The sequence below is a fragment of the Scomber japonicus genome, chromosome 9, assembly GCF_027409825.1.
Source record: "Scomber japonicus isolate fScoJap1 chromosome 9, fScoJap1.pri, whole genome shotgun sequence".
Lineage (NCBI taxonomy): Eukaryota > Metazoa > Chordata > Actinopteri > Scombriformes > Scombridae > Scomber > Scomber japonicus.
In genome coordinates, this window is record NC_070586.1 from 17,866,126 (window position 1) to 17,890,528 (window position 24,403).

The following is a 24,403-nucleotide window of genomic DNA, read 5'->3' on the forward strand; positions in this document are numbered from 1 at the left end:
GATAACAGTAATGGCTAATGCCCACAGTGGGATGGGTCAAAACATCCACTTAACATCATATCAGAGGCAGAAGTTTAAATAGAGGCAATGACCATTCACTACATATGTGCACAAGAGGTATAAACACATTTACTTTTTGCACTCTTGTTACCTATTAAGAATTTACTACTATGATTCATCTGGCTTGTTTACACTCATTTTTAAATGTATAAATGCCTCTGTGATGAGAAATTACAGTCCTTCACCAGTGGTGTGTGTAGTAATAATACAATCTACACAGGTTTACATTCCATGAGTGATGAACACCTTGTTTATTCAAGTAACACTCATGCCAGTAACTCACTTAGAAAACGTTCAATGCAGCGATAGAACTAAAAAAGACAAGTCAAGTTACAAATGATATGACAATTAAAAAAATAATAAAAAATCTGAATCAAGAAGGCCTGTTATGAATATTATTTAGCTTTTCTAAAATGTTCTAAAAGATAACTAAGAACAAATTTAACACAATCTGAAATGTCTCCTGTATTATTTCTTCCACAGAAACTTCTCGTTAGTCTTCCACAGACTTTTGCTTTCATCCTCTACAGACTGAGTTCTAGCTGCAAAATTTGTGTTGATGCAAACCCTCTTCACTTCTGCCAGATCTGTCAACCGGTTGATACACTCTTCATTACCTTCATTCAGGATGTCCCAGAAGTCTTTCCGGCTGCCCTTTGATGCCGCCTGGTGTGTAGGTTGTGGTGGTGTGTGTGAACTTGAAGAGGACAGAGAGTCTTTTACACCAGGATCAGTATTAACTGTAATTCTGGATGCAGGAGTTGTGGGAAGACATGTGCTTGTTGACACTGAGGAGGATGTAGATGATGTTTTTGGGGAGTTGCTCTGCTGTACACCCCTGAGCTTGGGCTTTAACAAGTCATTGAGGATTGAGGTGTCTCCTAACAGATCTGTGAGGAGGGATCTGTGACTGGAGGTGGATGGGGCCTGTTCTGGAGAGGAAAGGGCCTGATCATTTTCTTTCTTCTCTTTAAAAATGTTGCTAGTCATGGAAGTCGATTTTTGCTCTCGCTCCATTCCCTGTGCTGTGGGTTTTGACAATGTGGTGGACCAACCATGGCTGAGATCCAGAGAAGAGGGAGTATCTCTGTCTCTGTGGATCAGGAAAGCAGCAGCCTCACCGGGCCCCAGACCACTGCTGCCGGCCCGATCCACGCCAAGACCACCACCAGCTCTGGAGGCTCTAGGACTAGAAACACTACCCCTCTTTGTCCTCTTGTGTCCTCTGGCACTGCAGACCGTCTCCTCCTGCTCCTCTGACTCAGGACTTGGAACATCACTTACAGCTTGTAGAACATTCTTTCGTGGGTTCGTTTGCTTTTTCTGGGGTTCTGAACCATCTTTTTTAAGCTCTATCTTCAGTTCTGGAACATCATTTTGTGGGATTTTTGGCTTTTTCTGAGGCAAAGGCACATTGTTGTCTCGGGTTCCAGGCTCAGTCTGGGGTTCCAGATACTTCTGAGAGTATTTAGACCTCCTCTTGGGGTTTTGAACATCCTTTTGTAAGGTTCTGGATGTAGCATTTGAAGAAGAGGATGTCAGTGCTGAATCAAGTTGTGGGAAGTTGTTTTTGACTGTGTTGGCCAGTTCAGGATTGTTCAGTGAGGTATAATACAGCCGTAGCCAGGCCAGTCTCTGGGTTGAGCTGCTTCTTAGAACCTTCTCTGCAAATTGATGGACTGAGGCGAATTTTAATTTTGCTGCCATCTCCTCCAGCTGCTGCCTACAACACAAGCACACAAAGGACACATAAAGGGTTGTGAAAAAATGTTCAAATAATGAAGATAAGATGTTTAGTAACTAACATCACCTGCTAAAATCCTGTTAACTATTCAACACGTTCAGTTAGTCTGAGGCTAGAATTTGGCACACTTACACCATCTTTAAAAGCCACAAGGCCTATACTATTAATCAGATCGTCTATGGGTCTGTCAGGTTTAGCCTAAGATGAATAGTTATCCACATATTCAGGCTCATATCCAGACAGCCATGCAGTATGAGGTGTTTTTCCTGAGCTCCTAGGCAGTCATTAAAACTTTGGTCTAACCAGACTCAGGGACAGAAATACTTCAAAGTCACTGGTGGTGCAGCAGCATTATGGTGGTGTTATTACCATTCGTGGCTTTCACTGGAAAAACAATAAATAAAAGTAAGGGCAGTAAAGCCTGACGTGCATGTGGATTTAAAACATTAAAACAGCAAGGTTAATTGAGGGGATATCAATATAACTAGTGCATATTTTCATTCCCCTGTGAGCCTCTGGGCAGAGATACAGTCTTCCCCTTGGGGAGTGAGATTGGAGCCACAAAGGTGTCTGTTTATGAGTGCATTTTGAGAGGTAGGGGGCGGAGGTCTATATTTTAGTACGTTGTGTCCGTATGTGTGTGTAAATGCTTGTTAGGACGTGTGTGTGTGTGTATCAGTGTGGGTTTGGAAGTCCTCGGGCGATCATTTTTGGTTCGTCTCAGGAGGGCTGTGGTTGTGGAGGGGAAAACGGCTGCACTGTTGAGCCTGAACACAACTGGGTAATCTTTGCCATGATGCTGGGAAATAGGTGGAAGGGAGAGCTCAGAGGTGGTCTCTCTCTTTCTCTCTCCCTCTAAACACAAAACACACACGTGCAAATACACAGAAATCCTGATGCCCAGGCGGGGGCGCTCAACATCAAATCTGTGGTCAGTTTTGGCCTACTTCCCTACACTACCAGGAATTCCTCTCTTCTCTCCTTCCCTCCCCACAACTCCACTCATTACACCACCATCACCTCCTTTCATCCACTTGCCTACTTTATTTCAATCCAAACCTTTTCTTCTTTTATCGTTTGTTGAACACTCCTTTATCTATGGTCCATTTACTACCTAACCCTTACTCCAAGTCTACCCATCACTTAATTTGTTTCCCTCCAACCCTCTTGCTTTATCCTCTCATTGGATATCCATATTTCGTCTTTAACTACCACATTCTTTTTCTTTCTGCCTTTCTCTCTGCTTATTAGTTTGATCTTAACCCCTCTTGGCTCGTCTATTCCGTTCCTGTCTTTTAACCTCATGTTCTCTAACACTCTTACAGTACCTGCATATAGCCTGGGGAGTCTCTCCAATGATGAATGTGGTTTGTCTGGTGTGGTGTACACTCTTGTTGGTGAAGGTGACTGGTTGGTCCACACTTGGCTTCTCTGGTCTGACAGTAGCAGGGCGGGGAGGACTGTCTGGCGGGCTTGATGACAAGCTCTGGCACAATCAAACAAAAAAAAAAGAAGAGAAAAAAAAAAGAAAAAAATGAGGGTGAGCTTGAGTTGTTTCTGCCTCGTACTACACATTACACCACCTCTTAACTTATCAAGGAGAAACAACAATTATATAATTACTTGCCATGCATTCTTTCTTTAATTCCCCAGAAAAGTCATATGAGATACATATGGGACATAACAGTGGAAATAATTTGAGAAAAACAACACTGACATATCATCACCTTCAAAGTTGATATGGTGAACTTTAATCAAACAGTCGCTTATTTATATATCCAGCAGTAACGGGGCAACATTATCATTCATTTTGGGTTTGGCATATGTACTTCAAATATTCACTCTTTCAGCTCAGTTTTGGTCCTGTATGACACATCTGGCTCTTTAGCAGCTAGATACCCCACTGAACTTCACTTGATAGTCACTGTCTCTAGTTAGCATTTGGTGCTGAACTGGTAGAGTACAGTCAGTTAGTTTTAGAGCTTTTTCTCTGAAAACAGCTGCCCACTGCAGCCGAAAATAATGCAAGGAAAGCAGGAAGAGTGAACCTAAACAGTAATGTTGTAGGCCGGACAGCTGAATGATGAACAACTCACTATAAAGCTCAGGAGCAAAGGAGAGTTGCAGAGTCAGGAAATAATTCTCTGTAGGTATAATAAATTGTTATTTTAAAAATATATAATTTAAGAAGAAACTATAGCCACTTTATGAAATCAAATATCTAAATCAATTTGTTTTACACACAGCTAATCTTGATGAGCAGAAGTGACAAAAACAGATCAAACATAATAACTTAAGAAGGGGTCTGTTCACCCATATCATCGAAAAATCTTTTAATTTCTCTTATATCGAGTTACCATCCAAAATGTATACTGATTGCTGAGGTTTAGAGATGTGTATTGTGCCAATGTCAGCAAGCAACTCCATAAAGCCGAGTGAAATTTGATTTGTACCACACCCAATAATATTTACATTTAAACTTCATTTAAACATTTAAACAAACTTCTTTAAACATTTCTAACCCAGAAATCTAACAAAGTTATTCTCAGTAATCCACAGACCTCACTATGACCCTTTTGTTATGCTGTACTTCTGTTATGTTGTATTTGGTGCAGGCTTGCGATGACATTACGATTCTATATTAGGTAAGCTACACAACGGCAAGCTGATTCTGAATGGTCGTATATAGTTGCCAGGCATAGTTAGGTAGAAAATAGCTCTAAATGACACTTTTTACAGTGAGATCAATGAGTCATTGTACTACTGACAGATGGCAGATATAACCCCAATATCATATGTTTGGAGAAGCAGTGGACTGTACCTCCTGGGTACTGAGAAGGTGATTAGCTGGGAGTTGAGAATACATCTTTCGTTCAAACACGTCTCGCACAGCAGCTCTACTGATCCTCTCCTCTGCTCTGCTCCCGCCCACAACGCGTTGGTTAGAGTGGGTATACACCACCTCCTGTACACCCCCTTTAAACCAAAATACATAAAATTAATGATGAAAAGGATTCATTAGAACGTTTTAGCATATATGAGTGAAAAATAAGCACTGAATCTGACCTAACACACTGTCGATGGTTCCACCTTCTCCTTTGGATGCTGGGGATCTCTGACTTTTCAGGTATGTAAATGAAACAGCTTTGGATGCTCCTGTTTGTTTCTCTATGTCTGTCCTGTCTGTTTCTGCTGCTCTGGGTCTATCTGTCTTTGGAGTTGTAAAGTGACACCCTTTAGATCTCTCTTTCTTAACAGGAGTGTGCTCATCCTCTGACGATGTGAAAGTCTCTATGTCCTCTGTATGTGTGGATCTGGCCTTGTCCCTTACACCACAACTTAGCCTCTTTCTGTTGTAACCTACTCTTCCTCCTCTACTGTGTGAACTTAAAGCATCCTTCTTAGGGCATGTCATTTCATCTATGTCCAAATCCTCAGATTCATCTGAGTAACCCTTAAATTGGTGCACTTTGGGAACAATGTTTTTTAGCTTGTTACATGTCTTTCTGTCTGGTGAGGAGTTTTCATCACTTTCTTTGTCCACTATAATTTTCTTATGGGCCCAACCCTTCTGGACCACTCCTTTTCCAACAGCATCATCAGTCTGTTTCAACAGAGAAATTCTCTCTTGTCTCCCACCATCTCTATTCTCTCCCACCCTTGTTCCCAATTTAGGCAGACTAACTATCCCAATCGCTGTACTGGAGCATTTATTGGTGCCAGAGGAGGTACTATCCTTCTTTCCTGAGTTCCCTTGATCTTTAGTGTCTTCCTCAGAGCTGATTTCTTCAACATCTGGACTACTGTCCCCTTCTCCTAACTCTGCTTTTTCTTTGACCGCCTGGAGCAGTCTGGAGAAACCATGCTGGAGGAGAGTCATTCGACCAGGACCAGTGACAGCATTCCCACCACTTGTGCTATCCACTGCGCTGTCTGAGGCCTTCCTCTTAACCCCCTGCTCCTCCTTCTCCTCTTCGCTCCCACTGCTGAAGTCAAGCACCCCTCTGGGGAACTTTGATGCATCTCTGTTCTCCTTTGCTCGTTGATCACTCAGTGTAATGGCATTTGTAGTTGAAGAATCTCCTGGGTCCTTTAATAAGATGGCATAAACAAACAGATAAAGAAAATAGACTGGCATAGAAACTGGTACAAGGTAGGCATTACAAGGACAAGAAACGCACATTTTTAAAACACATTTAGCTATGAAATTTCCACAAAAGGCAGCTAATTATGCAGCTCCTTTGTTCGTGCCATCTCTCAATTGACCAACCTATGAGAGAATTCATTGTGTAATAGAAAACAAATGTTTGCAACAATAAATCATAATAAACATCAATGTGACACATGCCCTCCATTATGATGTAATATGAAGAAGACAAATGGGTCATAACATTTCCTGGAGTTATATGAATGAGCCTTTATTGGAGCGACCACCACCAGTGATCCTGATTTTACAAAAATTAAAACTACACGACTCACGACCTGATTCTGCAGACGTTATGTGTGAGCGGGTGCTTAAACGCCTCAAGCCTCTTTCTGTGCGTGACAAGACACCCCAGTGTATTCTGTATGTTTTTAAAACTACTAAATAGACTCAATGGAGCAGCAGTCCTGTGAAAAAGAACAGCGTGCATCACAGCACAGCCCTGGCTGGGAACGGGATGATAAGGGGTATCGCTGTGTAAATAAATAATTGAAAAGCAGAAGATATACTTCAGTGTGGTCTGCTCCTTCCATTAGGACACTAGGTAATTATATCCAGCTGTTTTACACAGCATAAGAGAAACAAAGAGAGGCAGACAAAGAGAACCTCTTCCTTCAGTTTTGCAAAAATACAGAGTTTAGTGTAAAAATGTTATTTGTAAGCAAAGTCCTTTAAGAGATACTCTCTTATTTTGAGAGTATTAAATACCCATCTGCTGTCACCTTGGAAGGTGGTTATAAATCTCACTGATAGAGAACAGGAGCTGTGGTCAGTCAGCTGCAATAGATTCCAATGATGTCAAGTTATCATGGCAGAAATAAATATAACGTCCACTGAAACTTTTGAAAACAACTTGCCATCCATCCATATGCTCAGCATGCTGCAAACACTCATAATTCAAGTAAATACATCACTTCTACTTTCACTGCAGAAAATAATGAGGAGTAGTGGTTTAAAAGGTTTTTGTGGGTCTTTTTGTTCGCCATATTAATTTATTGTGACTGACTGAACCCAAGCTAACCACAGCTGCTGATGAAACTAAAATCTTTATAGCCACCTTTAAAGCCTACAGTGGTATTTGCTATTGACAAGATAGATTCTAATTATTCTTTCGTTCAAAGTAACATAATTTACCCCATGTTTACAATATTTTTAAGAATAGGAGCTGTTTTTTCTCATAAATGGGGCATATCCATTTTGAAATTTAATTTAAGAGAGAAGAAGGATTGTAGGATGAAGAATAATGGAGGAATATAACAGTCAGAAAATGCAGAGCCAAGGCAGACAAAGTTAAATGAGATTGTGTGGGTTGGGTGACTGACAGAAAGGAAGGCCCCAGTATGAGGTATCCCCTCTTTCACATGGGAATGGGAGGATGAGTGGACCGCCTGGGGAGGAAGACGGAGTGAGGGATGGGAAAGATGAGTGCCCCATGTTCCGGGTCTCTGAGAACAACAAAGTAACTCACGCTATCTCTCTTTGTCTCCTCCTCCTTCTCTTCGCCTGTGTGTGTGCTGGTTGTCATTACACCAGCCTCCACTTGTCCTTCTCGCTAACAGGAAGAATCAAAGTGAACATTAACATTTAATTGTACAACAGCAATGTAATTATGTCAGAATCACCAACAACATACTTTATCTTTCAGTTCTTATTTTTCTAAGGAGTGCATTATATTTTTGGCATTTCAGATATTTATCTGAAGTACTGTATCAGAAAACAAGTAAGAGCAATATGCTTTTTAAAATATAATATAATAATATATACTGTTTTATGAGTCACTATATTGTAGCAGTAGAACACATCATCAATCCTAAACCTGCAGTAGTAAAAAGCCCGCAGGCAAATCTAACCTCTAAAATCTTGCGAGTTAGGCATGTCCCTTGGGTCTGCAGCCTGAAGAGGTTTTTGATCCCAAACAGCTCCCCCTTATGGACACCATGCACTGCCTCAAAGTACCGCCGTGCACTCTCTTTGCCCAAAACTGAGCACTGCAATTGCTGAAGGAAAAGATAGAAAAGACGTTATAAAGATTACTGAGCACTGAATACACGTTATTAAGCTTCACCAAAAATAAAGTGATCTTGTGTCATACACCATTCACATGCTAGCATTTTAATTCAAGCTGCCAGTTAAATGCATGCAGAGTCTACATTTGCCGGTGTAGTTATAGAAAAACAATAAAACAACAGACTAATGTGTTTACTGTAGAGTAATTGACTGGTTTGAATTTGGCAAAAAAGTTTTTAGAAAAGAAGACTTGCTTATGTATTAAATGTGGCTTTTGTGATACTTATGCACATATTTCTGTTAAAATGTCATTTGTGAACATGCCAATAGACCTCACTGCAGGTAAATAACAATTGCCTCCATAATTGTAACTGTCATTATTGTCAGGTACCTGTTTATAAACTTGTCTGAGGTAGATCACTTCCTCTACAGTCCCCAGTGAGATCAGTCTGAGAACAGTCACATCCCTGCACTGGCCAATACGGTAAGCTCTGAAAAATAAATATTACAATAAGTGGACATTTTGATATCAGATGCTGCATATGACGACAGTTGGCATAGAACATGAATAATAGAAAGGGAATACTATGAGGGTTGGTGCTTCCAGAAGCTAGCCGAGGGAAGCTACAGTACATTAAAACATTAAAAACTGTTGATAGCTCAGACATGGCCAACAACCTACCTATCAATAGCCTGGAGATCATTGGCTGGGTTCCACGTTGGGTCAAACAGTACAACCCCATTGGCCCCTACAAAGTTTAGACCAAGACCACCCGCCCTGACACAACAAAGTTGATAACATTTGGTCAGTTGTTTTGAATATAATTAGCATTAGCACTTAGAACTAAAATAGAAATAAATGTAGACGACTGTTCAAATGCAGAGGATGGTTTGTAAGGTACATTTAAAGCACAACAAAAGGTTACTGGTTTTCAGACTAACATGGTGGAAATCAAGCAGAGGTTGATGTGTGAGGAGCTGTTGAACTCCTTGACAATCTGGAGTCTCTCTTTGGATTTTGTGGTTCCATCCAACCTGCTGTAGTCAAGCCCTTCAGCCATGCAGTAGCTTTCCAGCACATCTAACAGCTGTTAGGTTCAAAACACAACAAACAGTTATGAAGGGTTCAAAACACATAGATCAACTGTGTAAAAACTTACAGTGTCTGTCTTCTGTAAATCTATGATGTGACTGTAGTCATCAGTAAGGCTGAGGGGTTTGTATGAAAGATAGAAATACAGATGCTAGACAAGACAAGTCAAATAAAAACATGAAGCATAATGTTCTTGGTTTGTAGATACACTACAGGGGTAATATTGAACCTTGTGCAATCAAAATTGTATGGATTATATGATTCCCGAAAAAGCAAAGCAAAGGCCTGAATATATGACCTCAGAAGTTTGAAATGTTATCATACTGTCTCAGGTGACAGCAGCCATTAGATTCTGCACTGCAGAGTATAATTATCTTAAAAACTCTAATTGCTTTCAGCCCAAAGGCTTACCTATTAATCCATGTCGTGAGAAAACCAAGTCCTCTGCTACTATTTTTTCTGTAAACAAGTCATCTGCACTAACAGCAGCGGCAATAAAGTGCGTGTCTTCAAGCCTGTTGCTGAGAAGCCAAATGGATGTGAATGGGCGTAAAGCTCTAAGACCAACGAGCATACTCCAACTCTGACACCATCTAAAATCCCTTTTAGATTACATCACTGTGAGCATCAAACCATTTTCCTGTGGGAAAACATCTCACCCTGTTGCCCATCCAACTCTCACACAACATATCTCTGCAATCATACACGCAAACTCATTGACACGAGAAATTCAGATTTCAAAACACCCAAAACATCCAGACACAGCTCTCACCTTGGTTGAGAGAGAAAAAATAAGCACTTTATCTCTCTTTTGCAGATAATATTTAAGCAGCTTCTGCAAAACCTGAAACGAAAGATAAACATGTTAACGTACACTAAAACGGTCTGTAAAGAACAGGTGGCAGAGCCTTTGTTTCTGTGCCTTACCTTCATTTTCCCACTGTACGTCGGGTCTGACAGGGCCTCGAATGCTTCATCTTTGCATCTTTGCACAAAGTCCGGAAACTTCTGGAATACTTTTTGACAAATTGCACTTACATACTTTTCCTAGAAGAATAAATGGGTGATGTAAAGTGAATAAGATACTGTCGCTCTGATATTTTTTTTAAATAACTTGCAGGACTACATGTATACCTGTTTCTTGCTGGTTCCTGCAGTGGACTGTAGCAGTGCTGCATGGTTGGCAACCTTCCTCAATATGGCCAAGTAACTAAAGTATAGATCCATGATTTTTACACCTTCTGAGTTTGTCTGAAAGAAAATAAATGTGTATTATTTCAAGCCTTTATCCTTATTCTGCATCCATCTTCTATACCGCCTATCATCTAGAGGGTCTTGGGTAACCTTATTCTTTTATCTTATAATTTAGTATCAATTTAAATTGCTAGTGGCCGGGTTCCTCCCTGCATTTAAATAAAGAGAACTACAGCAGGCTCCTGTATTGTATTTCACTCTAGTACACTGTCTGTACAAAATACAATGGAGAAGTACATAACATAGATATTTAAAGGTTCAGTTCATCTAAATTATATCCATATCCTTGTTGATTTTACTATGCTGATTATTTTGTGTCACTGGATTGTGTACAGGAAGAAAAATGAAATATGTTACGCTGACAGTTAGCGTTTAAAATGGGTACTGCTGTCAAAATTTAGAATATTGGAGATAGTTACCCCACCCCCCCGCCAGACTCAAAGCTCACGCAGGTTTTTAGGTTGGGTGGAATCTATCTCAGTTGATCCAGCTTATTTGCTTGCTTCCATGGCTGCAGCATACTATTATTTGCGTGCCAGTGTTTCATATCTGGCAACCTGGGGTGTCAAAATGGGCGTCAACCAGATTTCAGAGAAATATGTGAAATGACCACGACCTCTTAACTCCACATGACGTGGTGGTGGCACATAATTTTGGTCCTTTTAATCTATTAACATTATTACGTATTTATTTGTTTAGTTTACATTTTTGTTAACTTTCATTAATTTTGCCTGAGGATCCACTTAAAAACGAGATGGTACACCTCAAGGGGTTATCCTTTTTTTGAATTAATAAAATAAATTCCACAAAACATGTTTTCCCCCTTATTTACTTGGCTCAAAATATTAGTAAAATGTTAGAAGAACAGAATATACTTATATGTTTTGTCTAAATTAAGTAATTTGACCCATAAAAAGAAATAAAGTGAAAAGCTCTATAGGGGGAACTGACTTTATAGCAGCAGCTTCTCCGGGTACGTCCACTCTGACAGTCACATTTCTCTGTAGACCTCAGTAATAATGTCACATCTTCAGTGTCCAGCACTGTCTGATATACCGTGTGCTGAAAGTCAGTCAATGAGCAATACACCACCTAGGACAAAACAAAACAGAGCAACATAAACATTCACCTAATTATTATCATTATGGAACACTGTAAAGTAGATGCTGAATGTTTCTAGAGAACTGAAAGACATTTAAATGAGAGAGTGTGACTCAACCAATCCTACCCTGTCATCTTTCTTAGGCAGTTGTTCCTTAATCAGAGATTTAGTCCTTCTGAGGAACCTGTGGGAAATCTTCTTCACCAGGGCTTTGACAGTCTTCCTCCCTGTAGCTAGGGCACGTTTTGTTGCGTTGTGTCTCTGCCCCTGCTCAATGGGATCTGAAAACTTGTTCTTAAAATTTCCTAAGCTGCCAAGACAACCAGGTACAGCCCTGCACAGAATAACAATAACAATGATTAACAAATGAAAAAAATACATAACAAAAGCTAATAGGAATGATTTGAACATAACCTCCATAGCAAGGAAAGACATGTTTGAAATCAATTTTAAAATGTGAAGCAAAATACTCTGGACATACCAATCCATGACACACCACAATTCCTCAAGGTTGTTCTGTAAGATGGTGCCAGTGAGGCCAACTCTGATCTGACAGAAATACAAGTAAAAAGCTAACATCAAAACGGAAGCCCAAATGCAATAAAAAGCTGTTAGCTGCTGCATACATCATAATAGTGGCACAGGATAATTATAATAAGATTATAATAATAATAAGAAGTACCTAAGTCCAGCCAATCTTATTGATTTTCATCCTCCATCATCAACACACTCCAGACGATTCCCACACTCTAGTCACTACTAGTCACACCAGTAATCATGACCCCCTACATTACAAACAGAAACAAAAGCTCTCTGACCTGACATTTCAGATCCTTCATGGCCTGAGTGATCTGGGAATTTGGATTCTTTATCTTGTGAGCCTCGTCCACAACCACAGCAGACCAGTCTATGCTGTGAGGAGGGCAGGAGTAACTTTTAGTCACAGTGCTAAAGTACCAACAATCTGTTACTGTAACAGAAACTAATTTATCAAGACATTAGACATTCTTACTTATTAAACTGATCCAGACAAAGCCGAAGAGTCTCGTATGTGGTGAGAGCGATCTCAATGCGTCCCTTCTTGATGCGAGCCAGCTCCTCCTCTTTCCTCAGCCCGTGGACCACCACACACTGGAAGTGACCCCATGTGTCCAGTTCATCTTTCCAGTTGTAAAGGACTGACAGCGGGGCTACAATCAGGAACACCTAGGGGGGATCACAAAACACCAAAATCACATTGTCAACATGTTAATAGTAATACTTGCTGTTTTACACTGTTGTTACACTTAACACAGTGTTAGTCTCAATAAACACACCTGCACCATCTTAAATCTATCAAGACATTTTAGGGTTTTTATTACTTTTTTAATGACTCATGGTAGCATCTTATTTCAGTACACACTTTGTGGGGTTTACTCTGCTTGGAGGGAATCTGACTCTGCAGAAACTGAGGTCTGTTGTTCTCAATGTCCTCCCATGTTCCTGTTTTGTGCAACACTGCAGCAAGGAAGCCAATGACCTAAAAGAGATGAAAAAAGAGAGGGAGAAAGACACAGCAGAATGAAAAATAAATAAACAGCACACATTTTACCAGTTGCTGAAAACAATGGTTTCACAGCTGTTTATACTTTTTACCTGCACAGTCTTTCCCAGGCCCATGTCATCCCCCAGGATACAACCTCTGGAATGCATGTAGTTGTTGTAAATGAATCTGATACCTTCTCTCTGATAATCCCTCAAGTATCTGTTGATGGTGTAGGGGACTTTGTCTCCACCAGCATCACCCAGCTTTAAGGGGACACATACTCTGGGATGTGTGACACTGTTAGCAAACACAGGTTTCTCCTTGGTAAAGTGATTTACGCCTGATCTCATTAGTTTTGAAACAGGCACAGCTTCCTCCTCCTCTTCTTCTTCCCCCTCTTCATCTTTACTACGATCAGTGAACATCACCCACGCGGTGGTATCATCACTGTGAGAGGTGGAGGTCAGTCTCTGGATGGTGCCTTCTCGAAGGGTGCCATCTCTAGGGTTAGGAGCCAGACATCTATCACCCTCATGCCACGTTTCTGCAAAATAATGTTAACACCTATGGTTTTGTAAACTTCAGTGACCAACAGGAATGTAGCAGGGGTAAGTAAAACGATGTCTTACACACCTTTTTCTACTGCAGTAGTTGAAGCCATTAGGATACATTGCAAGTATCTCCTCTCGTCTTCTTCCTGTGGAGGAAAAGTCGCTGCAGCTTGCTAGCTAACTTAGCTTGATTAGCGTATCTAACTTTTGCAACAAACTACGTGCAACAGTAGTAAAAAATAACACCGCTCTCGTGTAGCGTTAAGACTCATCGTCCTGAATACTGTTAAATCGTTCATATGTTATCCTCTATTAATGATGAGTTGGCTGCCGACAAGACACAAAGCAGTACCACTGTGAGGTTAGCTTGCTGTATGTTTACCTATTTTCGCAAACAGTCCGGCACTTTCCACACAACTCGCCGAGTTCAAATAAGTTAAAATTAAAAAAATATACTTTACAAATTACAAACCTGGATGATACATATATTTAAAAAAAATAATTTATTCATAATTTAATCATTTTTTCTTCACACAGTTCTCGTTGTTGGACGATTGTGTTGAAAGTGCCACACGGAATTTAAATTAATTTTGTTGAAAAGAATACAGTAATATAAAATTCAATTAAAGTTAATTTAATCCTGGTAGACAAACGCTTATTACTTATTGAGTCATCACCCGTAAGGTTTGAGTTCTTGTATAAACAGATGTTATTTGGTAGCTATATACAACTCCTTTGAATATCTCTCTGTTATAAGATAAGATACATTTATTGATCCCACAGTGGCGAAAATTCGTTGCTACAGCAGCTCAAGAATAGTGATATAGAAAAAAACAAATGTATACAACAATAAAAAAAATTAAATATTAATACAACGACCCTAAAATGCAATTATAACACACACACGTATATATATATATACACACAACAATAACAATTATAAACTAAATAAAAGGACCTTAAAGTGCAATTATAACATATATACAACAATACAAATTAAAAAACTATAGCAGACCTAAATATTGCAATAAATATCTATTGTGCTCTGAAATATTCAACTACATTTTTTGGTGACTTTGCAGATTTGCTTTCCATTATTGTAACTGACTTTGCCTGTGTAATTAATTTTTTAGACTCAGGCTACACACTGAACCTGGTTATTGATAGGGAATTTCCTATATTTAGAGTCAAGCATGGGCTTTGAGGTCACAGTAAAGGCAGCATTATCATTTTGGCAGAGAGACATAGTGTCTCTCTCCTTGAGATGGTGTAGGCAACTGTCTGTGAGGAAAGCAGGAGTAACTTTTTTAACAGTGGTGCAGTATTGCTGTGACAACTAAGGTCAGAGGAAATGACTGTCTGATTCCCTAAACTCACAGATGGGTAAGTGTTTTTTCCTTGTTTTTTAATAGCGAACCAATAGGCAAATTCCTTATGCTCCATGTCCATATATGTTGACCATATATGGACATGGAGTATTTGTGGCTGTGAAGCTGTGAAGGCTTAAAAACTATCCACAGAGGACAGTTTCCTCAGAATCATGGTGGCATCATGCAACAGGAGTGTGTAAGACATCTCTGTGCACTTTCTCCACTCCACAAATTCTCCATAACAGTTATCTCCAAAGGTCTTCATATTTTCAGTGTCATAGTCTTGGCCTTGATGCTGCCTTATTGGATCATTCCTGTGTTTGATACGACTGTAATAGTGGGCATTAGGTATGAAACAGTCAAAAACCAATATATCAGTGAATAAAGTAGTGTAAGCATTTTCTCACTTTGTCAACGTCAGTGGATAACCCTCTGGATAATTTTAATTTCAAAATCTTTAATGTAATTGAAGAAATTGCACCAGTTAGAGTCAAAGTCAACCCTGGTAAGCAAAGGGTACCATAGTTGAACGCCCCACTGGCCAAACCCAATAAAGAATGTGTCGAAAAGTAGATTGTAAATAGTGAAAAACTAAACTCCAAATTCACTATGATCTCTACAAAGAGAGTCTCCACAATTACCATTTAGAGCTGAAAACTGCAAGACAATCATTCTTATCTCTCATTATAATTGAGAATAATAATGCACGTAGACTGTTTGCTACTGTATATAAACTTTCTGACCCACAAGTAGCAATACCACCTGAATTTCATTCTACAAAGTGTGTAATGACTTTGCTTATTTTTTCACAGCACAAATTTAAAAGATTAGGCAAGCTATCAGTGTTTCCTCACTTGAATTAAAGAACAGAAACCAACTAGAACTAATCTAGTAAAAAATATTCATTTCTATGTCATAAACCTCACCACAACTCTTGAAGAAATCAGACATGAAAATCAGTCACCTTTCGGCGAAATTCGCCGTTTTGAAACCAAAATAGATGACCTACGTGAATCATGCAGGTCCGATGAGGATTTTTTTTTTTTTTTTTTTGGTGTGGGGGGGTGTCAAGCGGCAAGTGATTGTGATTTGGAGGTATACGGGAGCCTTGAATTGGGAAGAGAAAAAATACCTAGAGGCCTCCGTCACTTGGTGTTTTTTTTTTCTTGTGAGTAGTGAGTAGACCTCATTAATACCCGTTAATACCATAGATAGACGATTAATACACCTCCTCGGATACATGTGCTGCCTCATCCTAAGTACTGATTGGCTGGTGTGTGGTGTCGTATGAAACAGTCACGTGTCCCACAGACGCATGCGTGAGTCAGGAAATGACGTAAACGGACCGTATATGGTTTGTTATTTGTGTTATCGCGTAACGTGTTGGACTAAATACATGGACATATTGAGGAAAGTATTCCGGTTTTATGGAAACTGATTTAATATTTCTCAAGAATGGATACTTGGCGAGCTGTACAGGAAGTCCTGAGTCGTAAGATGATCGTTGTGGATAAAGGGAAGACTTTGAAGGTATGTAGCATTATAGCTATTCTTACTTTAGCTGAGTGGCTAGCCGAGCTAACCGCTAATACTATTACGGCTGTGAGCAACCATATAAGTCGTGAGTGATCTTGAATGAATCAGGACAATCTAAGCTTTCTAACAATGGGCGGCATGAATATATATGTTTAAGGGTTGGTGTTTAAAACATTCAGAAGAACTTGTGGCTACCTCCCAACTTCCGGTCCGTCCCGTAGGCGGAACAGCGTGTTTTACGTGTCTGCAGTTCCGGTCCTTCATGTTGGCTGAAACAGACAAGTCACCCTCAAACATGCTGAAACCAGATTGAAGTTTGGCCTGCAGTTAGTCTTCCCTAATGTTTATGTGGCTTTGAGGATGTTCCTCACGTTGCCGGTGACAAACTGTGAGGGGGAGCGCTCATTTTCTCATTTGGGGAAAATCAAAAATGAGCCTGAAGTCCTTTTATCATTACTGGAAATAGAGTCTGAACCTGTCAAAGACCTGGACTTTAGCGATGCTGTGGAGGAGTTTGCTAGGAAAAAGGTCACTGCATAAGGGAACTACTCTAATGTGTGTGTGTGTGTGTGTGTGTGTGTGTGTGTGTGTGTGTGTGTGTGTGTGTGTTAATGTGCATTGTGTTTTTTTATGAAAACATTTGTTGTTGGGATGTTTGATATTGTGGAGATTTTAAAAACAGGTTGTTTGCTATTCTTTGAAGTGTTTCTGCATATCTGAGTGTAGACTGTTTTGATAATACACACACATACACACACACTGCATGTGCTGAGAGTCTGGTGTTGAATTTATCAGTCAGTGTGAATCCTGGGCAAGTACAGGAGTTTCCAACAACTACTACATCCACACTTGTGCACTAGTAAACTAGTTGTCTGTTGTGTTGGTGCACATACAAGTGTGTGTGTGTGCGTGTGTGTATGTATTTAACCATTTCCATATAAATGGGATAAAGATGTGGTTTTCAAGCAGAAATTTACATTGAACATGTTTCTTTTAATCTTTGCATTTTCATCAAACTGTACTGTCCTCCGTCCGTCTTCTGCCGCTTATCGGGGGTCGGGTTGTAGTTCTGCTTGAATTTCCTCTCAAAATGCATCAGATTGATGATTTCAAGCCCTAACCTCCCTAGAGGGGTCGTATCCTTCTCACCTTTTTCACCCATGACCCATTTTCATGTCTGAGAAATTGTTTAACATCTCAAACCCTCCACATGCTGCCATAGTTAAAAAAAATAAAAATAAAGGGGGGCTGGGTGGGCTGATAGTAAACAGTTCAGTTTTCAGGGATCTTTCCCAAAGCTGTGAAACCTGCAGTAATTAAGCCACAACTCAACACGTTTCTAGCATGAAATAATTACCTTGACATTTTCCAGTCTGGATTGTGTGGAGCGTTTCAAGGGTTGATTCATGGACCTCTGTATTTCATCTTTATATGCTCCAGTTAGCTGAAATTATTCAAAGTTGTAAGGTTTCTGATCATACATAGATGACACACAAATATAGGCCTATATAGCTGCATCACTAGACAAGTACAGTTCAATAGACTCCCTGTTATGGTGGATTACACAAATGAGTTGCTGAAATCATTGTTTTTGGGGCCAATGGAAAAAATATATATACTTGAAGAGTAAAAAAAATATCCTGGATTCAGACCTTAATTTCAATAGTAACATTAAATCAAAAACAAAATTAGCCTTCTACCACCCTACACATGCTTTGATCTCTAGCAGGCTGGACCACTGCATTGAACTGTTCACATATCTGTCTAAGACAATGTTCAGACAGATTAATTCGATCCAGAGTGCTGCAGTCAGGGTCGTAACAATGACCAAAAACCTCGCCATATGATTCCCTTTCTCAGATCACTACACTGGTTACCAGTTTCTCAGAGAATCAACTTGAAAATACTGCCACTTGTTCATTAATCACTGATCGGTTTGGGCCCTACATACATATCAGATCTCCTGACCCCATGCGAACCCTGCAGACCTCCCAGGTCATTGGTTCTGGATTACTGAGAGTCAAAACCAAGCATGGTGAAGCTGCGTATAGTTTCCATGCTGCTCAAATGTGGAACAAACTGCCAGAAGAGCACTAAAGACATACCTAACTAATTTTATTTTATTTTTCTTGTTTGCTTTATTGTTTTTATTGTGTGCTTTTGATTGTTTGTTTTATTGTTTTTTATTGTTCTCATTTTGTATGCTTTTGCATGTTTATTTTATTGTTTTTTTATGATTTTTTGTTGTTGTTTTTTTGTAGTTGTTTTTTGTGCTTTTGCTTGTGTACTCCATAAAGCGATTTGGGTTACCTTTAGGGTATGAAATGTGCTATATAAATACATTTGCCTTGCCTTGCCTTAATCTTTAAAAAATGAAATAAAATCTAATGAGCAGTCAACTACATTTTTTCCAATAATATAAAATGTGAAATGGTGAATGGTTACAATACTGGTACCATTTGCATATTTGCATGTTACTATGTTTTCATGTTTATGTTTTTCACACATAGTACTGTTATAAAAAATACTTTTAAGTTTTTGTATTTATTTTTATATTGTTCATTTATGTATTCAGTGGTATACAATGCAGTCATTCAGCCTTTCATTCAGCTGTTTATTTTCTATATCAGCTACCAGGTTAGTCTTATTACAAGAATTTAATTGTACATTTGTAACCTGGGCAAATAACAAATAATGCCCTTTTGAGCCTTAAATGTTGTCATTGAATTGCATTGGCTGTTAATCAATATGTGTGCATATGATGTTTAAAAAAACTTTGGTAAAAAATTGTAGAGTGTGAATATTGTAACAGAACTAATACATTTTTTTTTTTAAATTATTTATTTATTTATTTTTGGAGAGGATCAAGAGCGTCTATCATATTATACTGTATTTTTCAGTCGTTAAGAGAATAATCCGAGAATCAAGTCTTGACAGAGGGTGAAAGCAAAGAAGGAGTTTTGTGAGCACACATGAAAGACCGTAGACTTGGTGGTCTTTACAAATGCAATAAAATCGAAGAGAAGAGATATGTTTGTCTGTCCTCCGGGGTTGATATGATAGCCATGAATAAGCTTACTTTAAGCTTGTCTGTTGCTATGTAGAACAGAATTGTAAACACACAGTAACACTGTGTCTCAGTTCTCCATCCCCGATTTGACTTTCCCTAAACGTTGACCGTAGTGCTCCAGATGAGGCACGACTAGGTTCGCTTCTCGCCATGGTACACTGCCATACAAAAATGGAACTTTTTGTTCATGTTTTCTCAACACTGGGAATTTATAGGGCAGCTGCCGCAGATGTTCTCATAAAGAAAGCCCAAACACTGATGTCAAAGGGTTTACATACTGCACAAGATCTCACACACACTTGTTCTCTCACTGAACCGCAAGGGCCTTCCCTGGCTTCATTTACTTACATTTTCACTCAAGCAGATAGAGTTGGGATAAATAGATCATTGGCTGCAAAAAAGAAGTTCTCATCAACAGTCATTTTCATACATGTTGAGTGACTGTGTCAAGTGGGCTAATAGAGCTTTGGTTTTAAAAGAGAATAAATAATGTGAAGCATGTTATTAAAATGTATAGCATTCTTGATTTTTGATCAATGAAGTGACACAAAACTTTAGGCTCTGCCTTATAAATTAAAAAAAAAAACAGACCCAGAATTTAAATAAAACTATACTCTTTTTTTCCTCTGTTGTTTTTAATTAATAAAATCAATTAATTGATCTAACAAAATAAACCAATAAAACACTTTTGCCACTTTATAGGACAGAGTTGAGTAAATAAATGTTCATGTCATTTCATTTCAACCACTGCTATTTAGTAATGTAATATAAAAGACAGTGTACATAAAAGCTTTATGAGCGTTATCATTTTTGAATGAACGTCATCACATTTTATACATAATCTCTAAAGAGTGAAAGGAAGTTTTTATAATTTATTCTAATCAGGTCAGGAAGGTGCTTTTTCTTGCATCAGCGATGGAATTTCCTTCCTGGCTTTCCTGAAACCTACGTGCATTGATTTAAACAAACTTCTTCTCTGGAGTAGGTGTTTCCTGCAGCTAAAGCTTTCATCTCAATCAGATTAATTTGGCTGAATCAAGGTTTGATTTGAATAAAACATCGTGTTGGACCGTACTTTTACCAAACTTCTGTTGTTGGTCATAATCAGTGGTTGGAGAGGAAGACCTGAATGAAGGTCTTGTCCTGTTCTCAGGAGCTTCGGAAACACTCCATCTGTCTTCCACCACCTCTCTCTTGAGCCAGAGAGTGCGCCACGGGCCAAAAGCAATTTACAACCATGCCAAAAATGACAGTTTCAGCTTCATAAGCATTGATTGCAGAGATGGAAAATTAGGTTGATAATTCATGTTTCCTTTTTTTTCTCATTTGTCTTCTCTGGCTTACCCATTCAGTTACTTTCCTATCCACTTCATTTGTTTTTTAATAATTCATTCATGGTGTGAGTGTGAGTTTGAGTGTGTCTTCACTTAAAGAAATGGAAAACAGTTGGAAAAATATGATGTCACATGTCTAAAATCAACATATCCCTCATGTTTTTTAATCAAAAGGACTGAATTATATCAGTTATGATTTTTTGGCTTCTTTTACCTCCTTTCATCTCTCGCCACCTGACTCAACTACAGTAGTCGCTGTACTAAATTGGATTTGATGAAGTGTGACGATTTTGAAGTGAAGTTACAAAAAAAAAAGGAATGTGGTGGTTCTTTAATTTTTTATCTAATTTATCCACCAATATTCCCTTTATAGGACTAACTGCTTTTGGTTTATTCCAGTTTTTGGTAAATTTGAGGTTTCATCCTGGCATGACATTAATTTTGATACATGATGTAGATTTAAATGGCATTTCCCACTATTTCTTACAATTTAATGAGCATCTATAAACCTTTTAAGGCAATAATCTCTTCACATCATATCTCTATTAAAAAATCAGGCCATTTCAGGTCCAATGAAGTACAAGCCACACCCAACACATTGACACCTGGATCATTCCGACTGCATTCCCTTTCACTAGTGCTGGAAGATTAATAATTAGTAAGAGCCAAACACTGTCTTAAAGTCATGTAATTTATCATCCTCTCCAATTCAAGAGACATTAAGTGAAATTTATAGCTGCTGCAAATAGTGCCTATTCAGCAAGACTGCAGACAATAAAAATGCTCCAATGCTTTAAGTTGTGTAAACTTTGAATCTCTTCCAAGCAGCGTTAAACTTGAACCAGTTTGTCTCATCCCCCACATCTCTTTCTATCACTTGTTCTATGTGCACTCAGTTACACATAAGGTATACTTTAAAGATAACCTGAAAGTATTGATGTCTGAATTATCTCTATATGTCACATAGCCCTGTGACATGATTGTCATAGGGCTCATGTCTGTCACTATTATTAATGTAACTATCACCTGTGATTGGAGAATATTGCTGCCTCTGTAGACCACTTTGGGGCCACAGCAGCCATGATGACACAACTGATTCTGCTCAGTGAGTTGAGTTACAACGTAGAAGCCTCTGATGACCCGAATTTGATGGCTTGTCTTTTTTGTCCTGCAGTGAGATGGAAAACTCTGTAGAGCAACATATTTACAATCAAACTGCCTCTCATTACACTGCAACCCCATAGAGGAGCCTTTTGTTTGTCTACTTGGGCCATACTAAGCACATCAACCAGAAAGTGTAACTGACTGTGGCATCTGTGCATGCATGTGTATGTGCATACGATGTGTGTATCCTTGTGTTGTGTAGTTTGTGCCTTTTTATCAAAGGCTCCACAGGCCCTTCATAACAGCTGATTAAATGGCTGACAACATAAGTGTTAGAGCATGGAACAGAAATGCAACAGAAAGAGCCTCTGATTTCTCTCTGTTTTACTCCATTCTGGATACAGCCAGCCTCCTCCTAACAGGCATGGTGGATAGGCACAAAGTGCTTGGTCTTGGATTGAAATATCTGGCTGTTAGACAATATTTCCCCTTCTGCCACTCTTCTGAACCACCCCTAACCCAACACGAACACCGACAGGGACTCAAAGAGCTGCATGACTGCACGTCCCAACAATGAGGCCACACAAAAAGCACCAACTCAGCAAAACTGAACGTCCGTTTCTCAGGCGTTTAAGCATGCAATTATGTTCCCCTCCACTCCCCACTTCACAATCAGGATTGGGGGAGTACAACGTGGTGTCTGTAGTAGTTCAGCTCCTACAGGGGAGATGTGGAGAAAAGGGTACATTGCTGTCTAGTTTGCAAGGATTTTGTTTGCAGGGGTTGTTTTGAGTGAGGGGAGATAAAAGTTGAATGGGGCACTTGTGTGTGTGTGTGTATGTGTGTGTGTGTGTGTGTGTGTGTGTGGGTGAATGTGTAGATAGCAAGAAAGCATGTGTATGATTGTTGTGCACAGGTGTGTTTTTGCATGTGTACATTTTAACCCCAGTTGCGATCTCTATTAAGAAAAAACCCAGAAACCAGGATAGAAAAACCTGACAATATGCTGATAGATGTCACATACAGTATATTGTTGAAATATATATAGAGCTTTTCTCTCTCTTTTTTTTTTTTTTTTTTTTTTACAACTGGTATGCTTGATGCTCTTCATACCTGTGTGTGTGTGTGTGTGTGTGTGTGTGTGTGTGTGTGTGTGTGTGTGTGTGTGTGTGTGTGTGTGTATTTGTGTGTATTTGGATATGTGTGTCTGTGTTTTATGGGATGTTATCCAACGGGGAGCAGTCCTGCTGAGGGTTAGGCCATGCGTCCATGCATGTAGTGCACACACATTCACCATATGGGGTCCAGAGGGGCTTAGAGGGCCAGGCCAAGCCATGCTTATGGACCATTTAGCACACATTGCTTTCTCCTTCATTGCTGCACTGTACTCCCCCTTATACACAAGTCTGAGCTGGAAAACTTTAACAGTGAGTCACAGAGAAAGGCCCCACGAGGCACAGAGGATCTAACTTGAAGGATATACAAATCTGTGTTTATTGGCATTTTGGTCCATTTTTCCATTTTCCATTATGTTATTACTTTGATACTGCACAATATAATCTATTGGCGGTATTGCAGTGTGTAGTGTGGCCTGTCAAAACACACTATTGGGAAAATACAACCATACATTCAGTTTATAGAACTAGGGCTTCTAAATTGATGTAGCTGCATGTTTTAATTCAGGGTTCATGCTGAATATTGATCTATTACATCTATTACATACCTTTTGCTTCTGTACACTTTTTTGTTCTGCTATACTCCAGTTCTGGCATTATTTATAGTAGCCTACATGACCCCACAACTGATGTCAGTGGTTGCTGTTCAGCTACGTATCTTTTTACAAAAATGTAAACATCCAATTCACAAGACTTTTTGACTTTCAGTCATTGGGTCCATTCAGATTATTTGATCTGCTGCAACTTATTTCATTTGAGTACTGTTGATATTTTATGTCAACATGTTCAGTTGAAAAAGTAAACACCCAGCACGTATGTCATTAGCAATAGGCTGTTTTTATCTGAGCTATTGTTGCTCTCTTTGCTAATGCAAAAATCAGAAAACTGGCAAACCAATGTGAACTGGCAACAATGACACTAAATCACAAGAAATGTGAGGAAGCATCTTGGAGATGGAAGAAATTGTAAATGATAGTAAGGCCACTGACTTTCCCTTATAGTAACGTTAATTTCAAGTTCAATTCAAAATCAAGTGAGGCACCAGGGCACAGAAAATGAACAGAACAACATCAATTCTACAATGTAGAGTTGAGCCTAGTTGTGTTTTGTTTGAAATAATTCGAAACAAATTACATGTTAGTTCTCAACTTTAAAAAAACAACAAAACAGAGCCCTATATGCTAATGATGCACATCAAATAAATTAGGTCAGAAAGTTTAGGCCTGTCTGAGAAAATTAAATATAATTTAGCTGGAATAAGGGCCTTGATTATG

At 39.1% G+C, this 24,403-nt stretch overlaps 1 protein-coding gene across 3 annotated transcripts; it reads right to left on the reverse strand.

The window, feature by feature from the left end:
- Window positions 1–334: 334 nt before the first annotated feature.
- Window positions 335–13,906, reverse strand: ercc6l2 (excision repair cross-complementation group 6-like 2). 3 transcript variants are annotated; one of them, XM_053325806.1, is made up of 20 exons: window positions 13,623–13,906; window positions 13,100–13,533; window positions 12,867–12,983; window positions 12,477–12,670; window positions 12,283–12,376; window positions 11,946–12,013; window positions 11,591–11,798; window positions 11,314–11,454; window positions 10,243–10,359; window positions 10,036–10,155; window positions 9,881–9,952; window positions 8,958–9,103; window positions 8,698–8,793; window positions 8,407–8,506; window positions 7,859–8,005; window positions 7,477–7,560; window positions 4,871–5,894; window positions 4,626–4,780; window positions 3,133–3,290; window positions 335–1,783 (listed from the first exon to the last, which is right to left on the reverse strand). In XM_053325806.1, the coding sequence occupies exons 1-20, from the start codon at window positions 13,648–13,650 to the stop codon at window positions 529–531; spliced, it is 4,758 nt and encodes a 1,585-aa protein (XP_053181781.1). In that variant the 5' UTR covers window positions 13,651–13,906; the 3' UTR covers window positions 335–528. The 3 variants fall into 3 exon arrangements, with proteins under 3 accessions (XP_053181781.1, XP_053181782.1, XP_053181783.1); XM_053325807.1 differs by lacking the exons at window positions 13,100–13,533; window positions 13,623–13,906 and having other exon boundaries at window positions 12,826–12,959; XM_053325808.1 differs by lacking the exons at window positions 12,867–12,983; window positions 13,100–13,533; window positions 13,623–13,906 and having other exon boundaries at window positions 12,283–12,371; window positions 12,477–12,485.
- Window positions 13,907–24,403: the final 10,497 nt, after the last annotated feature.

What these genes read in the sequence shown, in the direction of transcription:
- ercc6l2 (XM_053325806.1), bottom strand. Translation starts at nt 13,650, where the DNA reads ATGGCTTCAACTACTGCAGTAGAAAAAG. An exon ending in AGGAGACAAAGAGAGATAGC is followed by an intron (nt 5,895 to 7,476) that starts GTGAGTTACTTT and finishes ATCTTATTAAAG; the next exon opens with GACCCAGGAGATTCTTCAAC. An exon ending in ACCTTCTCAGTACCCAGGAG is followed by an intron (nt 3,291 to 4,625) that starts GTACAGTCCACT and finishes TGATTGTGCCAG; the next exon opens with AGCTTGTCATCAAGCCCGCC.